Raw genomic sequence first — 19983 nt, 5'->3', positions numbered from 1 at the left:
GAGCAGTGGCTAATCCGAAAGGAAGCGCCACGAACTGGTAATGTTTGTCCAGGAATGCGAACCTTAGGAACCGATGATGTTCCTTGTGGATAGGAATATGTAGATACGCATCCTTTAAATCCACCGTGGTCATGAATTGACCTTCCTGGATGGAAGGAAGAATAGTTCGAATGGTTTCCATCTTGAACGATGGAACCTTGAGAAACTTGTTTAAGATCTTGAGATCTAAGATTGGTCTGAACGTTCCCTCTTTTTTGGGAACTATGAACAGATTGGAGTAGAACCCCATCCCTTGTTCTCTTAATGGAACAGGATGAATCACTCCCATTTTTAACAGGTCTTCTACACAATGTAAGAATGCCTGTCTTTTTATGTGGTCTGAAGACAACTGAGACCTGTGGAACCTCCCCCTTGGGGGAAGTCCCTTGAATTCCAGAAGATAACCTTGGGAGACTATTTCTAGCGCCCAAGGATCCAGAACATCTCTTGCCCAAGCCTGAGCGAAGAGAGAGAGTCTGCCCCCCACCAGATCCGGTCCCGGATCGGGGGCCAACATTTCATGCTGTCTTGGTAGCAGTGGCAGGTTTCTTGGCCTGCTTTCCCTTGTTCCAGCCTTGCATTGGTCTCCAAGCTGGCTTGGCTTGAGAAGTATTACCCTCTTGCTTAGAGGACGTAGCACCTTGGGCTGGTCCGTTTCTACGAAAGGGACGAAAATTAGGTTTATTTTTTGCCTTGAAAGGCCGATCCTGAGGAAGGGCGTGGCCCTTACCCCCAGTGATATCAGAGATAATCTCTTTCAAGTCAGGGCCAAACAGCGTTTTCCCCTTGAAAGGAATGTTAAGTAGCTTGTTCTTGGAAGACGCATCAGCCGACCAAGATTTCAACCAAAGCGCTCTGCGCGCCACGATAGCAAACCCAGAATTCTTAGCCGCTAACCTAGCCAATTGCAAAGTGGCGTCTAGGGTGAAAGAATTAGCCAATTTGAGAGCATTGATTCTGTCCATAATCTCCTCCAAAGGAGGAGAATCACTATCGACCGCTCTTATCAGATCATCGAACCAGAAACATGCGGCTGTAGCGACAGGGACAATGCATGAAATTGGTTGTAGAAGGTAACCTTGCTGAACAAACATCTTTTTAAGCAAACCTTCTAATTTTTTATCCATAGGATCTTTGAAAGCACAACTATCCTCTATGGGTATAGTGGTGCGTTTGTTTAAAGTGGAAACCGCTCCCTCGACCTTGGGGACTGTCTGCCATAAGTCCTTTCTGGGGTCGACCACAGGAAACAATTTTTTAAATATGGGGGGAGGGACGAAAGGAATACCGGGCCTTTCCCATTCTTTATTAACAATGTCCGCCACCCGCTTGGGTATAGGAAAAGCTTCTGGGACCCCGGCACCTCTAGGAACTTGTCCATTTTACAAAGTTTCTCTGGGATGACCAACTTGTCACAATCATCCAGAGTGGATAATACCTCCTTAAGCAGAATGCGGAGATGTTCCAACTTAAATTTAAATGCAATCACATCAGGTTCAGCCTGTTGAGAAATGTTCCCTGAATCAGTAATTTCTCCCTCAGACAAAACCTCCCTGGCCCCATCAGACTGGGTTAGGGGCCCTTCAGAAATATTATTATCAGCGTCGTCATGCTCTTCAGTATCTAAAACAGAGCAGCCGCGCTTACGCTGATAAGTGTTCATTTTGGCTAAAATGTCTTTGACAGAATTATCCATTACAGCCGTTAATTGTTGCATAGTAAGGAGTATTGGCGCGCTAGATGTACTAGGGGCCTCCTGAGTGGGCAAGACTCGTGTAGACGATGGAGGGAATGATGCAGTACCATGCTTACTCCCCTCACTTGAGGAATCATCTTGGGCATCATTATCATTATCACATAAATCACATTTATTTAAATGAATAGGAATTCTGGCTTCCCCACATTCAGAACACAGTCTATCTGGTAGTTCAGACATGTTAAACAGGCATAAACTTGATAACAAAGTACAAAAAACGTTTTAAAATAAAACCGTTACTGTCACTTTAAATTTTAAACTGAACACACTTTATTACTGCAATTGCGAAAAAACATGAAGGAATTGTTCAAAATTCACCAAATTTTCACCACAGTGTCTTAAAGCCTTAAAAGTATTGCACACCAAATTTGGAAGCTTTAACCCTTAAAATAACGGAACCGGAGCCGTTTTGAACTTTAACCCCTTTACAGTCCCTGGTATCTGCTTTGCTGAGACCCAACCAAGCCCAAAGGGGAATACGATACCAAATGACGCCTTCAGAAAGTCTTTTCTAAGTATCATCAAAATACCCAGATAAAATGATTCCTCAAGGCTAAATATGTGTTAATAATGAATCGATTTAGCCCAGAAAAAGTCTACAGTTTTAATAAGCCCTTGTGAAGCCCTTATTTACGATCGTAATAAACATGGCTTACCGGATCCCATAGGGAAAATGACAGCTTCCAGCATTACATCGTCTTGTTAGAATGTGTCATACCTCAAGCAGCAAGAGACTGCACACTGTTCCCCCAACTGAAGTTAATTGCTCTCAACAGTCCTGTGTGGAACAGCCATGGATTTTAGTGACGGTTGCTAAAATCATCTTCCTCATACAAACAGAAATCTTCATCTCTTTTCTGTTTCTGAGTAAATAGTACATACCAGCACTATTTCAAAATAACAAACTCTTGATTGAATAATAAAAACTACAGTTAAACACTAAAAAACTCTAAGCCATCTCCGTGGAGATGTTGCCTGTACAACGGCAAAGAGAATGACTGGGGTAGGCGGAGCCTAGGAGGGATCATGTGACCAGCTTTGCTGGGCTCTTTGCCATTTCCTGTTGGGGAAGAGAATATCCCACAAGTAAGGATGACGCCGTGGACCGGACACACCTATGTTGGAGAAATGACTATTTTTATATTTATGTATAGCAATCTGCATATATTATAAAATAAGTATTTAACTACGCCAGGTAATGTTCAGTATACATTGGCATTGTCTAACTCAAAGACTTTGGGTCACAATATGGCCCTCCATTGCAAAAAAAAAAAGAACTGAAAAATGAATTGCTAATTCAAAGCTTTTTTTAATTTTTAACAGAAAGTTTTATCTTCAAGCAGAAATTATTTTTGTTAAGATATTGAAAATTGGGGAATATCCTCAGTCTCTGTATGCCTGCCCAGATCTGTGTGATAATACTGACATACACAAACAGGCACACACACACATATATATATATATTATTTATAAAAAATTTTACCAGGAAGGATACATTGCGATTTCTTTCGTTTTCAAGTATTTCCTGGGTCCACAAAACATTGCATTGATACAATAGGGTACAATAAAATACAGAAACAATATTACTACATAATATATGCACAATGTAACATAGAACAGGTAGGAAATACATAATCAACCATGACAGGTGCATTCTGTTTTGAGATATGTAGAGAGGGATCTCTTAAAGGATTTTAGGCTTGGGGAAGGTTTGAAAGTGTGCGGGAGGTCGTTCCATAATTGTGGTGCTCTGTAGGAAAAGGAGGATCGAGCTCCTTTCTTTTTGTATTGAGGCAGACTAAATAATGTGCTGGTACTGTATCAGAGGTTATAGGAGGTGGGAATAGCCGGGGAGAGCATTCTGCTCAGATAGGGTGGGAGCTTCCCAGAAAAGTTCTTAAACACAAGGCTGGAAAGATGGAGGGTGCATATGGATTCCAGCGACAGCCAGTTTAGTTCTTTTAGCCTGTCACAATGGTGGGTCCTGTAGTTACATTGTAGCACAAAGCGGCAGAACGAGTTATACAATGTATTAAGTTTATTAAGGTGAGTTTGCGGTGCTGGTGCATATACTACATCCCCATAATCCATGATCGGCATCAGCATTTGCTGTACAATCTTTTCCTTTACTGTAGGGCTGAGTCAGGATTTGTTTATGTACAGGGCACCTAGTTTTGGATAAAGTTTAGATGCAAGTTTTTCTATGTGGAGGCCAAAAGATAGATTGGGGTCTAACAACATACCCAAGTATTTGAAAGAGTGGACTGCGGTGCAATTTGATTTTGTTTTAATGTGTAGATGGGAATTTTGTAGTTTGTGTAATTTAGGTACCGTTCCAAAGATCATTGTGACAGTTTTGTCAGTGTTTAGGAAGAGTTTGTTTTTTGAGATCCACTTTTCTACCTCTGTTAACTGGTCTTGGAGCACTGCCTCAAGCTGCGGCAGATCGGATTTGTTGGGGAACACCACACGTGACTGGGAGAGGGAGAGAGTCGCTGTCAGAAATGGAGACATACTGTGATCGATCCGATACATATGATCGAAACCAGGTTAGCGGACGAGTTTTTTAGTTTGAGCAGTAGTATGTCGTGGTCTACTGTGTCAAAGGCCTTTGCAAAATCAAGAAAAATAGCTCCAGTTAGGTCTCCTTGTTCCATGGTAGTTTGGATGTCGTTGCAAACTTTTAGGAGGGCAGTTGAAGTGGAGTAATTCGGGCGAAAATCCGATTGAACAGGGGTCATATAGCTAGATTGTTGGTAATACTCACATAGTTGTGTATGGACGCATTTTTCTAAGATTTTTGACAATACTGGGAGCAAAGATATAGGGCGATAATTAGAAACCAAGGTTAACTCCCCACTTTTATGGATAGGTACTACTCTTGCAGTCTTCCAAAGTTTGGGTATGTATCCAGACACCAAAAATTTGTTAATTAGGGTTGTGACAGGTTTAGCAATTGCTGGCGCACTGAGCTTCAACAGCATTGCTGGGATTTGATCAGGTCCAGACTGGTTTTTCATTTTTAGATTATTAAGGTGTTTCTTAATGACATTGATGGGTACAGGTCTAAAATTGAACATTTCTATATTGGGTCTTTGTAGATTTAGTGGGGCCTGATCCACATTTGTAGTTTCAGGATGTGTGTCATTTATTAGTTTGTCAATCAGGGTGGTGGAGCATCTGAGAAAATAATTGTTAAAGGCATTTGCTACTTCTAAGGGAAGTTGCAGGGTTTGGTTGTCCACTTTGACAGTGGAGGGTTGGGAGTGGATTGGGGGATATGTAAGTTATTTTATAACTTTCCAAAACTTTCTAGGGTTTGATATGTTATTTTTCAGATTTTCACAGAAATATTGGGCCTTGGCCAATTTTGTTTGTTTAGTGCATATATTTTGCCATTTTCTATATACACAGTGATCGTTCATAGAGCCAGTACGCTTGAATTTTGACCACAAAGCCCCCCTTGTAAACCTCATTCCCCAAGGTTTACTTGGGGTGTATGCCAAAGGGTCTGCGGTGGCCCCCAAGACAGAGGCAAAACAGATATTAAAATAAGAGAGTCACCGGAAGTGACGTAAGATTGGAATTTTTGACGAATTGGAGTTCTCGACAGAACACCGGTCAAGTTAACTGGCTCCTCCCCCAAGATGCAGCTATGAGAGCTGCCTCAAATGGGTTCTTATCAGCCGCGATGAGGTTCCAACCACCAGAGGGTGGCATTGGAAGCTCACGGCTTGTATCAAATCAATAACCATGTTCAGAAATGGAGAGAGGCAAACCTGCTCACTGCGTCTCTCCATAACTTTAACATAGCCAAAAAATGTTTTTTTTTTTTTTTTTTTTAGTTTCAATGCACTGTTATTAAAATGTGGCCTGTGGCCCATATGACCGGTGAAGCACTGCCTTACCCCTGGATATATATATATATATATATTAAGTAAACAACCCAAGGTATTGATCTATGCCCATTTTGGTATATTTCATGCCATCATTTCACTACCAAATGCGATCATATATATAAAAAAAATTGTTTTTCACAAACTGGGATTCTCACTGAAATTATTTACATACCGCTTGTGTAATCATGGCACAAATGATTGGAAAAGCTTCTCTGGGATCCCCTTTGTTCAGAAATAGCAGACATACATGGCTTTGCCATTGCTTATTGGTAATTAGAAGGCAGCAAATCACTGCTGTGCACCACACTTCTTTTATTCCCGGCAGTGAAGGGGTTAGTCAGGTATCTTAAAAGGTTAATTTTTGCATTAGTGTAGAGATTACCCTCCCACCTCCCACCCTCTGATCCCTCCCAAATAGCTCTCTTCCCTCCCCACTGGTCACCACCATCTTAGGTACTGGCATACAGTCTGCCAATAAGAAAAAATAAAATAAAAATAATAATTGCTGCAGTGTGGGATCCCCCTTTCCCTCCAACATCCCTGACCCCCCCAAACAGCTCTCTATCAATGACCTGATCTACCCCCTCTATCAATTGTCTGCCAATTTTTTTTATTTTTTTTAAAAGAATTTTGTAGTGTAGCGGTCCCCCCACCTCCCCCTCTCCAGATCATTAGGGAGAGCCACCCCATCCTTTTTCTGTAGCCTAGCTTCCCATCCCTCCCTGCCCCTTAAAGGGACATTATACACTCATTTTTTCTTTGCATAAATGTTTTGTAGATGACCTTTTTATATAGCCCATAAAGGTTTTTTTTTTTTTAAATGTATAGTTTTGCTTATTTTTTAATTACATTGCTCTGATTTTCAGACTCCTAACCAAGCCCCAAAGTTTTATGAGAATACTGTCAGCTACCTACTCCCAGCTTGCTCCTGTTTGTGTAAAGGGTCTTTTCATATGCAAAAGAAGTGGGAGGGGGGAGTGTCTTATTTCCCACTTGCAGTGGGCTTTCCAGCTACCTTTTCAACAGAGCTAAACTGAGAGCTTCTAAGTAAGTTTATAAAAGGTTTTATACTGGATTTTTATATCAGTATCTGTGCATCTTATTCTTTATAGTAGTGTCTATTACATGCAGTTATATGAAAATGAGTGTATACTGTCCCTTTAAAAAATATAAAAATCCCAAATTCATCCCTAATTAAGGGTTCTATCTTTGCTTTGGAGGTTATGAGACAAATGCTGCACATTGTAAGATTATGGACAATTTTCTTAAATTGATTGTTTAGACAAGTTTTACACATAGTATTTAAAGGGCCATGATACCCAAATGTTGAAACACTTGAAAGTGATGCAGCATAGCTGTGAAAAGCTGAATAGAAAAGATCACAGTAAAAGAGTTCATGTCCTCAGCACTGCTGATGGTGATTGGCTGCTGTTCATTTCTTCATTTTGTTTACCTGCAGCTGGGCAGTAACTGAAGTATAACGTTTTACACAGAATTTCTGGTGAGCTGAGGAAATTGTGAGGTAAAATATCTTCCTTTTTTGTATAGAGATGCTCAGGTGATATTTTCCTGTCAGCTTTTTACAGCTATACTGCATCAGTTTCAAGTGTTTTTAGCATATGAGTAACATGTCACTTTAAACTGCAGAAAGTTACTCAAATAGAAGACAAATTACTCAGTGTCATTGCTTATAATGCAACTGAAAATACAGAAGCTGGAGTGGCTCCACATCATATTACAGTATGTTGAAATGTACATGACTGCAACATTCTGCAAATTGATTGCTTAGATCAGAGTACAATGTAATTTAAACCTGTCCCTAACAGGCCACAAAAAAGCAGACCAGGAGCATTAATTATTCCAGTCTTTTCAAGGGGTTTATCTCAAAACTACTTGATTTGAAAAAACATACATACTGTGCTAACAAAATGACAGTGTTAAATCAATGAAAACACAATAAATTACTGATATATGCACTCAAGACAAATTTTATCCAGCTGTGTAATTGTAATCCAGTGTTAAAAAGATGGGAAAATGAAACGCCCATCAAACTTAGAACTGGTGGATGCTATTCCTATGTGAGAGAGAAATTGGTACATTAAAAACGTCATGGCTACATGCTGCCTGTTGACCTGCGTTGATATAGACACCTTTGCCTTCACTTGTCTTCAGGACATTCCAAAGTTAAAGTGCTTAGCTAGTCCATCAAGAATCTGAGATGTTCCAAAGTTTTTTATTCTTTGGTGTATTCATTGAAATAGGGAATAAGGCGTTAACGTGATACTCTTTGATTGATAGGAAGATTTGGATTTCAACCAAAACCTGTCGCCTTCTCTTGTTAGTGGAATGTATGAGCAAAAAATATTTCTTCTGTAAGCATGTGCTTGCTATCTAATTTAATCGCAAACAGAGGTTTTGCGGAGGGCAGTGTATACTTGTCTGTGTAACCTGTCTATATTAGACAGGAGATTGACACATAGAATCAGAAGCCATTTTCTGTTTGGAATCACTGGTAGCGTTACATCATGAATTTGGCTTCCATCAATCCTGCGATCATCGCCCTCAAAGATTAATTCACATTATAATTCAATGAATAAATGACCTGCAAACAAAATATATATATTGATGTTCATTCAGGCATTAACCTCCTATGCAGTTGTCACATCAAGGGATATAAAAATCCCAAATTCATCCCTAAATAGAAGACCTATTTTTGCTTTGGAGGTTATGTGACAAATTCTGCACATTTTAAGTTTTAGGGCAATTTTCTTATATTGATTGTTTAGACAAGTTTTACAAGTACTATTTAAACAAACCGCAACATTTTGCTCAAACAGAAGACAGATTACTTGGGGCCTTTACTTATAATGCAACTGAAAATACTGGCTTTTTAAAATAGTGCTACATATACATACCTTTTAAATATTCATTATGGATCACTCTATAGTATCTTTCTCAAACAAGCATCTGAGAATAAACCCGCGGTAAAAGAAAATATGTATCTTTGTCTTTGAGCATAACCTGAAAGGGAAGTAATAAATCAAGGAATAACTCACATTGCTTTGGTATCCTAAGTGACTCATTATCGCCGGACATCACTTGGTGTAGAGCTCCTCTGAACTGATACAGAATTTTCAGGCTTTTATCTTCACCAACACATGGGTCATAGAAACCTGGCAGCCCAGCCTAAAGAAACAACAAAAAAACAAAACAAAAAAAACAGACATAATTCTTCGAGGAAAATGATACTTTCCCAAGGCCTGATCTTGTTAACATCATTTATATCTTATACTTTCCAGACAAGAAAAAACTCTTATCTTTGACAGTTCAGTTCTTTTTTTTTTATTCCAGAGCTGTATGACCTTGCTCCATTTAGCAATATGATTCTTTCTAGGCTTTAAAAAATCTACTAACTGATTGATGCTACCCACCTTAGAGGCACACGTGAACTTTTGATGGCAAAATCTCTAAACAACATAGCTTCTAAGAAAGGCACATGAAGTAAAAAAAAAAGAAAAAAAGATGACAGCAAGGACACCATTATGCATAGGCAGAATAATAATAAAAAATAAATTACAATTAACGTATAAAACATAAATTATGTTTACCTGATAATTTAATTCCCTTCTGTATGAGGAGAGTCCACGGCATCATTCCTTACTGTTGGGAAATACTGAACCTGGCCACCAGGAGGAGGCAAAGACACCCCAGCCAAAGGCTCAAATACTCCCCACACGTTCCTTATATCCCAGTCATTGTACCAAGGAACAGTAGGAGAAATATCAGGGTATAAATGGTGCCGGAAGAGAAAAACAAATTTTGGTCCTCCCATCAGAGTACACGGGCGGGGGCCGTGGACTCTCCTCATACAGAAGGAAATTAAATTATCAGGTAAGCATAATTTATGTTTTCCTTCTTAGTCCTGTTCTGTATCAATGTTGTGAGACACCCGTGCTGAACTTTCCTCTTTAGATTCTATTTAGGATGGAGTTTAGACTGGGGAGTACCATTAAAAGTTGGTGTGGAGCTTAGGCCAGAATGTGTAGTAATAGTCCTTAAGTAGAGATTGATGCCAAGGTTATGTTCCTACCCTGTGTCAGGGTCCTGGGAACTGCTGCTAGGATATCAGATTGTTAGATCTTTTTCCCTTGGAGGATTTTCAGTTGGGGACCTATGTTCATTATCAACAGCGACCAGACTTATTGCAAAACTTCTTGCCCCAGGGTGAGAGCAGGTCCCTTTAGAGGTGGCGGTGTCAGGGCCAGTGTTCCTACCCTGTATCAGGGTCCTGGGAACTGCTGTTCAATTTCTAGCACCAATTTTCTTCACAGCATTAAAATGTAAGATGAAAGTCCTAAGAGAGTGGCACCACTGCCGGGCCACTGCTAACTTATTGTGCGATATAAATAATGGTGATGTTTTGGGGGCAGATAGTAAAAGCACTTTTCCCAGCTTTAAGTCTCTCTAATACAGGCCACTACTCACACCGCATTGTCAGGACTTTATGTAATCTGCACACACCGCTATTCTTTTTTACAATGTTAGATAAAAGTCTTAGTGGGATATAGCCAGGAGAGATATAACCCAAATAATGAGCATAAATAAACAGGGGTGCCCACACATTATAAATCTTTAGTACTCACGACCAGTCTTCCAACCGGGTTCCCAATGTAGCGATTCTTAAATCCTCTTGATAAATGCCTGTTTCTGGATAACAGCCCTGAGAGATTTATATACCGATCTCTGCTGCACGTCCCGGCCGTTTTAACAAGCAGTTCCGCTCACTGAGGTCCCCTCACATGTTGCTCTGTATGAAAAAAGAAGGTGAAAGCCGCGCCAGGGCGGCGGTGCTCCCACAACGAAGCCGATTCTGTCTTGTGACTTCGGTCACGCTAGTAGCCTTAGGGCAAGTCTCCGGCCTGCAGGAAAAAATTGCAGCACAAGGAGAAATAGCGTTGGGGCAATGTAGCAGGCCCTGTGTTTTCGGCGCGCGAAGCAGCAACCAACCACTCCACTCCGCCTCCGAACCGGAAGTCTAAGTTCTTTATGTTTTCCTTCTTAATATGAGGAGAGTCCACGGCATCATTCCTTACTGTTGGGAAAACTATACCCAAGCTCTAGAGGACACTGAATGATAACGGGAGGGGTAAAGAAAAGGCGGACCCTAATCTGAGGGCACCACAGCCTGTAAAACCTTTCTCCCAAAAGCTGCTTCAGCCGAAGCAAAAACGTCAAATTTGTAGAATTTTGAAAAAGTATGTAAGGAGGACAAGCCTTACAAATCTGATCCATAGAGGCCTCGTTCTTAAAGGCCCAAGAGGAAGCCACCACTCTAGTGGAATGAGCTGTAATCCTCTGAGGAGGTCTAAAACCCGCTGACTCGTAAGCTAAGCATATAACACTCCTCAACCAAAAAGATAAGGAAGTCGAAGAGGCCTTCAGACACTTACACTTCCCAGAATAGATAACAAACAAGTTTGTCTAAAATCCTTAGTAGCTTGAAGATAAAACTTCAAAGCTCGAACCACATCCAGATTATGAAGTAAGCGAAGAAGGATTAGGACACAAGGAAGGAACCACAATCTCCTGATTGATGTTACGATTAGACACCACCTTTGGAAGAAAACCCAAGTGGGTACGTAGAACAGCCTTATCCTTGTTAAACACCAGATAAGGAGGCTCACTTTGCAAGGCCACCATCTCAGAAACTCTGCGTGCCTACACAATAGCCAATAGAAAAAGGACCTTCCAGGACAACAATTTAATGTCAAGCGAATGCATAGGCTCACATGGAGCCCGTTGCAAAAACTTAAGAACAAGATTAAAACTCCAAGGTGGAGCGTTAGATCTAAACACAGGTCTGATCCTGATCAGAGCCTTAATGAAGGATTGCACGTAAGGGAGCTCAGCGAGTCTCTTGTGCAGCAAAACAGAAAGGGCCAAAATCTGTCCCCTCAGGGAACTGATAGAAAGGCCCTTCTCCAGACCCTCCTGGAGAAAGGAAAGAATCCTGGCAGTCTTGACCTTATGCCAGATGAAACCATGCTCTTCACACCAGAATAAGTAAGCTCTCCACACTTTATGGTAGATGCGACGAGTAACCGGCTTACAAGCCTGAATGAGTGTGTCAATAACCCTCTCAGAGAAACCTCTCTTGGCTAAAACTAAGTGTTCAATCTCCACACAGTCAGCCTCAGAGAATCTAGATTTTGATGAACAAAGGGACCCTGTTCCAGCAGATCCCTGCGACAAGGTAACCTCCATGGAGGAGATGAGGACATCCCCACCAGGTCCACGAACCACATCTTTTGAAAGGATTGTCTGCTGAGGAAATCCGCTTCCCAGTTGTCCATATCCAGAATGTGGATCGCTGACAGCGAGCAGTGGTGGGCCTCCGCCCATTCCAGAATCCGAGATACTTCCCTCATTGCTAGGGAGCTCCTCGTTCCCCCCTGATGGTTGATGTAAGCCACAAGGTTATGTTGTCTGATTGGAATCTGAGAAACTGGGACGAACCCAGAAGAGGCCAAGCCTTCAGAGCATTGAAGATCGCTTGAAGTTCCAATATGTTGATCGGGAGGAGAGATTTCTCTCGAGTCTCCTGGCACCCCAAACAGCTCCCAATCCTGATAGACTTGTGTCCTTAGTCACAATCTCCCAGGATGGTCTCAAAAAGGGATGTCCCTTGGGACAGGTGATCTGGACAGAGCCACCAAAAGAGCGATTCTCTCGACCGGTTGTCCAGAGAAATCTATTGAGACAGATCCGAATGATCGCCATTCCACTGTCTCAGCATGCACAGCTGAAGTGGTCTGAGATGGAACCTCGCAAAAGGAATGATGTCCATTCAGGACACCATGAGACCAATCACCTCCATACACCGAGCCACAGAGGGCCTTAATGAGGTCTGGAGGGCAAGACAAGTGGAAGTTAGCTTGCAACGTCTTTGGTCTGTAAGGAATATCCTCATGGATATAGAATCTATTATAGTACCCAGGAATTCTACCCTGGTACTGGGAGTAAGAGAACTCTTTTCTAAGTTTATCTTCCATCCATAAGATCGAAGAAGAAGTAGAAGATCCTTTGAATGTTCCTCTGCCAGACGACAGGATGGTGCTTGAACCATAATGTCGCCCAAGTATGTCGCTATTGCTATACCTCTGGTTCTGGCCACTGCCAGCAGAGCTCCCAGAACCTTCGTAAAAACTCTTGGAGCAGTAGCTAGATCAAACGGCAGCGCAATAAACTGGAAGTGCTGGTCCAGGAATGCAAACCTTAGAAACTTGAAGTGTTCTTCGTGTATAGGAATGTGAAGGTAAGCATCCTTCAGATCTATCGTGGTCATGAACTGTCCTTCCTGAACTAAGGGAAGGATGGATCTTATTGTCTCCATCTTGAACGAGGGGACAGATAGAAATTTGTTTAAACACTTTAGGTCCAGAATCGGGCAGAAGTTTCCCTCCTTCTTCGGGACCACAGACAGGTTTGAATAGTATCCCAGACCTCTTTCTGCACGAGGTACCGGTACAATAACTCCCAGGGAGAATAGATCCCTCACGCACCCCAGAAAGGCTTCTTATTTTTCTGGCCTTGAAGACAGGTTTGACAAGAGGAATCTGCCCCTGGTTGGATGAGACTTGAAACCTATCCTGTATCCCTGAGCGATGACCTCCAGGACCCACGGGTCTTGCACGTCCCTAAACTAAGCATCCGAAAAGAGTGATAGTCTGCCCCCTACCAGATCCATAGCTGAATTGGGGGCTGCTGGCGGGCTTCTTGTTTTGCTTGGACTTATTGCAGGACTGAGACGGCTTCCAAGTCCCCTTGGATTGCTCAGGCATTGCGGAGGGCTGCTGACATTGGGATTTATCTGAACAAAAGGAACGAAAATTAGGACCTTGTCCTTTAGGTTTGTTCTTCTTATCCTGCGGTAAAAAGGCACCCTTGCCTCCCGTAGCCATGGAGATAATTGAGTCCAGGCCTGGACCAAATAGAATCTTTCCCTCCCTTTAAAAGGGAGGGAAAGAAGTCTTGACTTCGAAGTCATGTCCGCAGACCAGTGCCCTATGGGCTTGAACAGAAAAACCTGAAGCCTTAGTATTCAGGTGAATAATCTGCATATTTGCATAACAAATAAAAGAATTAGCTACCCTTAAAGCCTTAATTCTTTCTTGGATCACAGAGGGGACCCTCCACCTCGATAAACTCAGATAAGGAGTCGCACCAGTAGGTAGCCGATCCAGCAACTGCTGCTGCCAGTTGAAATCAATATCCTGTATGCTGAAACATCTTTTTTAACAGAGTTTATATCTTCTTATCCATGGGCTCTTTAAATGACGAACTATCCTCAAGCAGGATAGTAGTACGCTTAGCAAGCGTGTAGATAGCGCCATCCACCTTGGGGATGGAACCCCACAACTCCAATTGAGAGTCCGTAACCGGGAATTTTTTTTTAAAAGAACCTGGCCACCAGGAGGAGGCAAAGACAACCCAGCCAAAGGGGAATAAGAAGAACCAAGTTTTTCTATTCATTCTTAATAATGTTCGCTATTTTTACGGGAACCGGGAAAGTCTGTGGTACAACCCTGTCCTCGTACACCTTATCTAATTTAGGAATCAAAGGTTCCTCATGTAATTTAGGCTCTGGGACCTCTAAAGTAGCCAAAACTTCCTTTAACAGAAAGCGTAAATGTTCAATCCTAAATCTAAATTCTGGTTCCTCCGCAGCTGGAGTCTTAGAGGCAGCAGATTCTGACCCAGAAAGAAATATCAGAGGAGTCTTCATCAGTGGATAATATAGTATCAGATAACTCCAAAAAGCTAGTAGATGACCCCTGGGAAGGATAGCAATATTTGACCTTTCGCTTGCGCTTAGCAGCGCGAGGTAAAGCACTAAAGGCCTCAGACACTGCCGTTTGCAACTGCTCAGTAAAGTCTAGCGGTAAAAGGGCCCCTCCAGATGGAGGAATAGGAGTGCTACGGGAAGCTGCATGTGTATTAGGAGATGACTGTAGGGTGCACACCTCACAGGACGGAGACTCCTCAGTGGTGGACGGCTCAGTGGTAATAAACATATTAATTTTCTTTGACATAATTACATTATCAAGGCATGTGGAACATAATTGAGCAGGCGGGTATACCACGTCCTCCTCACAATATAGACAGGTATTAGACTTAGGTAAAGAGGGAGTACCCTCTAACGCATCAGAATCCTCTATAGCTTGCGCTTATAAAGCAGACTTTGATATTTAGAAAAAAAAAGTCACCTTTATACCCCCAATGGCTAGGGCACTCACCACCTCCTATGACCCAGGCCCAACAGAGCAACTGTTTTGTCTCCGGCAAACTGCACGGTCAGGAAAGAGGAAATCAGTGTGACCACACCCGGTCACGTGGTGCGCAATGCAGGACCGCCCCTGCTATAGGAAAAAGCGCGCCAAGCCTCTTAGGCTGCGCAGCTTACAAAAACGAAAGTAAAAACCTGTACGTTCCAACATTTGCCTGAGCCCATCTCACACATGTCGTAGCCTAATCATAATAAAATAAATGATGTGATTAATCCCCCCTGTTCAATAATCCCCTTCTGAAGATATTAACCCTTGATTCCATACAGATAAAAGGAGTCACACTGTGACCCTGTCGTCTTGCGTTATCATATATGTATAAAAAATGAAACGATCTTACAGGAATCTATGCCGTGGAACAGAAACACAGCCTCTCAAGTTTGACAGTCTTGAAGCGTCGCTCCTGACATGGGCTTGAGTAATGGAAGCAGGCAGTGAAACTCGTCAACACTGATTGCTTAGGAGCTGTTAATAGGAGTCTGGATGAATTCACAGAAAAACTCTCCCTGCATCTCCAGACTTTAACATTCGTCAATGCTCTCACTGAGAGGCTGACAAGACTACTTAAAACTCCAGTCCCATTTCGAAGGGCAGAATCCCTTTCATAAGGAACTAATCTGTATCTTCTGACACTTCTCTGCCAACCTCCTGTGATAAAAGGCAAAGAATGACTGGGATATGAGGGAAGTGGGGGGAGTATTTGAGCCTTTGGCTAGGTTGTCTTTGCCTCTTCCTGGTGGCCAGGTTCAGTATTTCCCAACAGTAAGGAATGATGCCGTGGACTCTCCTCATATTAAATACGAAATTTGTTTTTTTTAGATTTATTGATTAATATTTGTATTATGTTAACAGTGTACAGTATATATTTTTGATTGTGGCTATATTCCCCTGTTACTCCTACTGGGACGCCAGTACGGAGTTATGCCTATAAATTTTGGAGTATTATAATGTGAATTCCCTTTTGAAAAATATAGATAGGCGTACTATGGAGATAGATTCCCGTTTGCATCATGAGGTCACCCTTTGGTATAGTTGATGTTTTCTCTTTTTATTCACTTATATGTAATTAATATTATTTTTTGTTTGACCTAGTTAGTCAGTCTTTTTTGGGACACTGAGCCATATGTGAAATTAAATTTTTAATATAATTTTTTTTATTTGCAAACACATTTGTGCAGAAACTCCTGTCTTCATCAAAGAGGCTTATGGTTCCTCTACTTCTGAAGTATCTCGATTTAAAGAACTAGTAAATACAGTAGATTTGCATAACAAATACACGATAACAAGACAATGTAATAGCACTTAGTCTGAACTTCAAATGAGTAGTATATTTATGTATGACAAATTTCAAAGTTATGTCTATTTCCACTCCTTCTGTATCATGTGACAGCAATCAACCAATTAAAAATGCATATACGTAGGGGTGGAAAAATATCACTAAGGTTTACTAGTCAGGGGTTGAAAGTTACTTGCCCAGAGGTAAAACAATTACTAGTCCACTCAATGTTAAGGATAATATAAAGTAAAATTTCTAAGTCATCCACTGCAATTTTTAAATCATCCGGGACTAGTGGACCACTTTAATTTTCAAACCCTGCATATAAGTATAATTGGTTATTTCTTGCACATGCTCAGTAGAAGCTGGTGACTCAAAAAAATGCAAATATAAAAAGATTGTGCATATTTTGTTAATGGAAGACAATTGGAAAGTTGTTTAAAATTGCCGCTCTATCGGAATAATGAAAGTTTAATTTTGACTTGAGTGTCCCTTTAAACCACCTCAGTATGAGGGGTGATACATGATTATTAAAAATAGGAAAAAAATTATACTTAAAGATGTGTATCTTAACATACTGTAAATGATTCCATCTCATAAGCTATCCTAACTCTTTACATGAGCAGTTTTGCATTTCATACGGACAACCCATAGTACACACTTAGTCTGTTTTCAAACAAAGGTGAAATGTTCAAAAACAAGCTTTTCTATGCAAATGATCATTGCTACAGATCTGTTTGTGCTAAAAGGTGCACAAGTGTCGGTAGTATGTAGGGCTGTAGAATCAGAACATATTACTGTATAAGCAGCTGCTACAAAGCAGTATTAAAAAAAGAACTGCTTTAGCCTTTATTAGGCCGAAATGTCCAGTCTGATCTCTGTGCTTACATATGTGCTGTTAGTATACTCTGTTAACTGTGCAAGAAGCTTACCCAACAACCGTCCTTTGTGCACATGACAACTGGATCATCTTCTTTACACATGCATAAAATGAAGTACACTATTCTGTTTTTGTGTAAACTTAAATTGCTCTAAATGTTTTCACTATATAACAGGAATACGCATACTTTGAAAATACAGAACGAAAACACTGTCCCATCTTGGAGGAATTATTATAAATAGTTGACCCAACATATACTTTCAAGCTCTTCCAATAGGAAAACATAATCAGGATTTCTTCAATTAAAAAAGAATTAGCATAATAAACTAATCTCTTATTATTCCAGTAACAGCTTGCTTAGCTCTTCATTGACATGCAAATCCGGCCTGTTGGAAGCGCGTACAGCTCGAACTTGATCTAACTCGTTCTGCAGTCACAACAACCGTATACACCGTCAGCATTTAGCAGAACTCCCTTAGCTGGTCCTTACAGGATTTTCTATTCTTTGCCAAAACTAACCCGTCCGCTTTAAAAACTAGAAATGTTATGTATCCCTCTGCCTTTATTATTGGAACGGTTACTTTATTTTTTTGAAACCAGTTTCTCTTTTGTATCTGTTGGTTTTATTTTTCAGGTTTACGTAAACTGATTTTTTATTTTTTTTGGATTATAAAACTTTACAGGATAAGTCAAACGTACGTAGAGATTGAAGGATTAAATAGGGGAGCGCTAGTTTTATGCACAGACCAACGGCACGTACGCTTATGCACATAGGTAGGGACCAGTGTTCTCTAAAAAGCCACATTTTGTGAGTGGCCCAGCAATGATACAGTTAAAGAGACACGAAACCCAGTTTTTTTCTTTCATTTTTCAGATAGAGTATATAAAAGAAGTTCCCAATTTACTTCTATTATCAATTTTGTGTCGTTCTCATGTTATTCTTTGTTGAGAAGATATCTAGATAGGTAACGTGCTCATGTCTGGAGCTCTACGTGACAAGAAATAGTGCTGCCACCTAGTGCTTTTGCTAATGTTGCAAAACTGCTGCCAAATAGTACTGCAGGCATGTGCACATTCCTGAATTTACCTGCCTGCTTTCCAACAAAGGATAACAAGAGACCAAAGAAAAAAAAAATTGATAATTGAAGTACATTAGAAAGTTGTTTAAATGTGTACATTGCATCTGAATCATGAAAGAAACATTTGGGGTTGTATGTCCCTTTAATTAGCAAATACTACACAATGCAGTTGAATAATAAAAAAACTATAGATAACAGAATTTATGTTTACCTGATAAATTTCTTTCTCCAACGGTGTGTCCGGTCCACGGCGTCATCCTTACTTGTGGGATATTCTCTTCCCCAACAGGAAATGGCAAAGAGCCCAGCAAAGCTGGTCACATGATACCTCCTAGGCTCCGCCTACCCCAGTCATTCGACCGACGTTAAGGAGGAATATTTGCATAGGAGAAACCATATGGTACCGAGGTGACTGTAGTTAAAGAAAATAAATTATCAGACCTGATTAAAAAACCAGGGCGGGCCGTGGACCGGACACACCGTTGGAGAAAGAAATTTATCAGGTAAACATAAATTCTGTTTTCTCCAACATAGGTGTGTCCGGTCCACGGCGTCATCCTTACTTGTGGGAACCAATACCAAAGCTTTAGGACACGGATGAAGGGAGGGAGCAAATCAGGTCACCTAAATGGAAGGCACCACGGCTTGCAAAACCTTTCTCCCAAAAATAGCCTCAGAAGAAGCAAAAGTATCAAACTTGTAAAATTTGGTAAAAGTGTGCAGTGAAGACCAAGTCGCTGCCCTACATATCTGATCAACAGAAGCCTCGTTCTTGAAGGCCCATGTGGAAGCCACAGCCCTAGTGGAATGAGCTGTGATTCTTTCGGGAGGCTGCCGTCCGGCAGTCTCGTAAGCCAATCTGATGATGCTTTTAATCCAAAAAGAGAGAGAGGTAGAAGTTGCTTTTTGACCTCTCCTTTTACCTGAATAAACAACAAACAAGGAAGATGTTTGTCTAAAATCCTTTGTAGCATCTAAATAGAATTTTAGAGCGCGAACAACATCCAAATTGTGCAACAAACGTTCCTTCTTTGAAACTGGTTTCGGACACAGAGAAGGTACGATAATCTCCTGGTTAATGTTTTTGTTAGAAACAACTTTTGGAAGAAAACCAGGTTTAGTACGTAAAACCACCTTATCTGCATGGAACACCAGATAAGGAGGAGAACACTGCAGAGCAGATAATTCTGAAACTCTTCTAGCAGAAGAAATTGCAACTAAAAACAAAACTTTCCAAGATAATAACTTAATATCAACGGAATGTAAGGGTTCAAACGGAACCCCCTGAAGAACTGAAAGAACTAAATTGAGACTCCAAGGAGGAGTCAAAGGTTTGTAAACAGGCTTGATTCTAACCAGAGCCTGAACAAAGGCTTGAACATCTGGCACAGCTGCCAGCTTTTTGTGAAGTAACACCGACAAGGCAGAAATCTGTCCCTTCAGGGAACTTGCAGATAATCCTTTTTCCAATCCTTCTTGAAGGAAGGATAGAATCCTAGGAATCTTAACCTTGTCCCAAGGGAATCCTTTAGATTCACACCAACAGATATATTTTTTCCAAATTTTGTGGTAAATCTTTCTAGTTACAGGCTTTCTGGCCTGAACAAGAGTATCGATAACAGAATCTGAGAATCCTCGCTTCGATAAAATCAAGCGTTCAATCTCCAAGCAGTCAGCTGGAGTGAAACCAGATTCGGATGTTCGAACGGA

At 41.0% G+C, this 19983-nt stretch overlaps 1 protein-coding gene across 1 annotated transcript in view; it reads right to left on the bottom strand.

Annotated features, from left to right (window-relative positions):
• DNAJC11 (DnaJ heat shock protein family (Hsp40) member C11) overlaps positions 1 to 19983 on the bottom strand; it is a 524045-nt gene that overhangs the window by 8908 nt on the left and 495154 nt on the right. Inside the window, exon 15 of the mRNA XM_053690381.1 lies at positions 8751 to 8880. Within this exon, the coding sequence (XP_053546356.1) occupies positions 8751 to 8880 (130 nt within the window). The remainder of the gene's footprint in view (positions 1 to 8750; positions 8881 to 19983) is intronic.

This window comes from Bombina bombina, chromosome 8 (genome assembly GCF_027579735.1).
Source record: "Bombina bombina isolate aBomBom1 chromosome 8, aBomBom1.pri, whole genome shotgun sequence".
NCBI lineage: Eukaryota > Metazoa > Chordata > Amphibia > Anura > Bombinatoridae > Bombina > Bombina bombina.
Note: the sequence above shows the minus strand (reverse complement) of the source record. Positions and strands in the feature narration are given on the sequence as shown.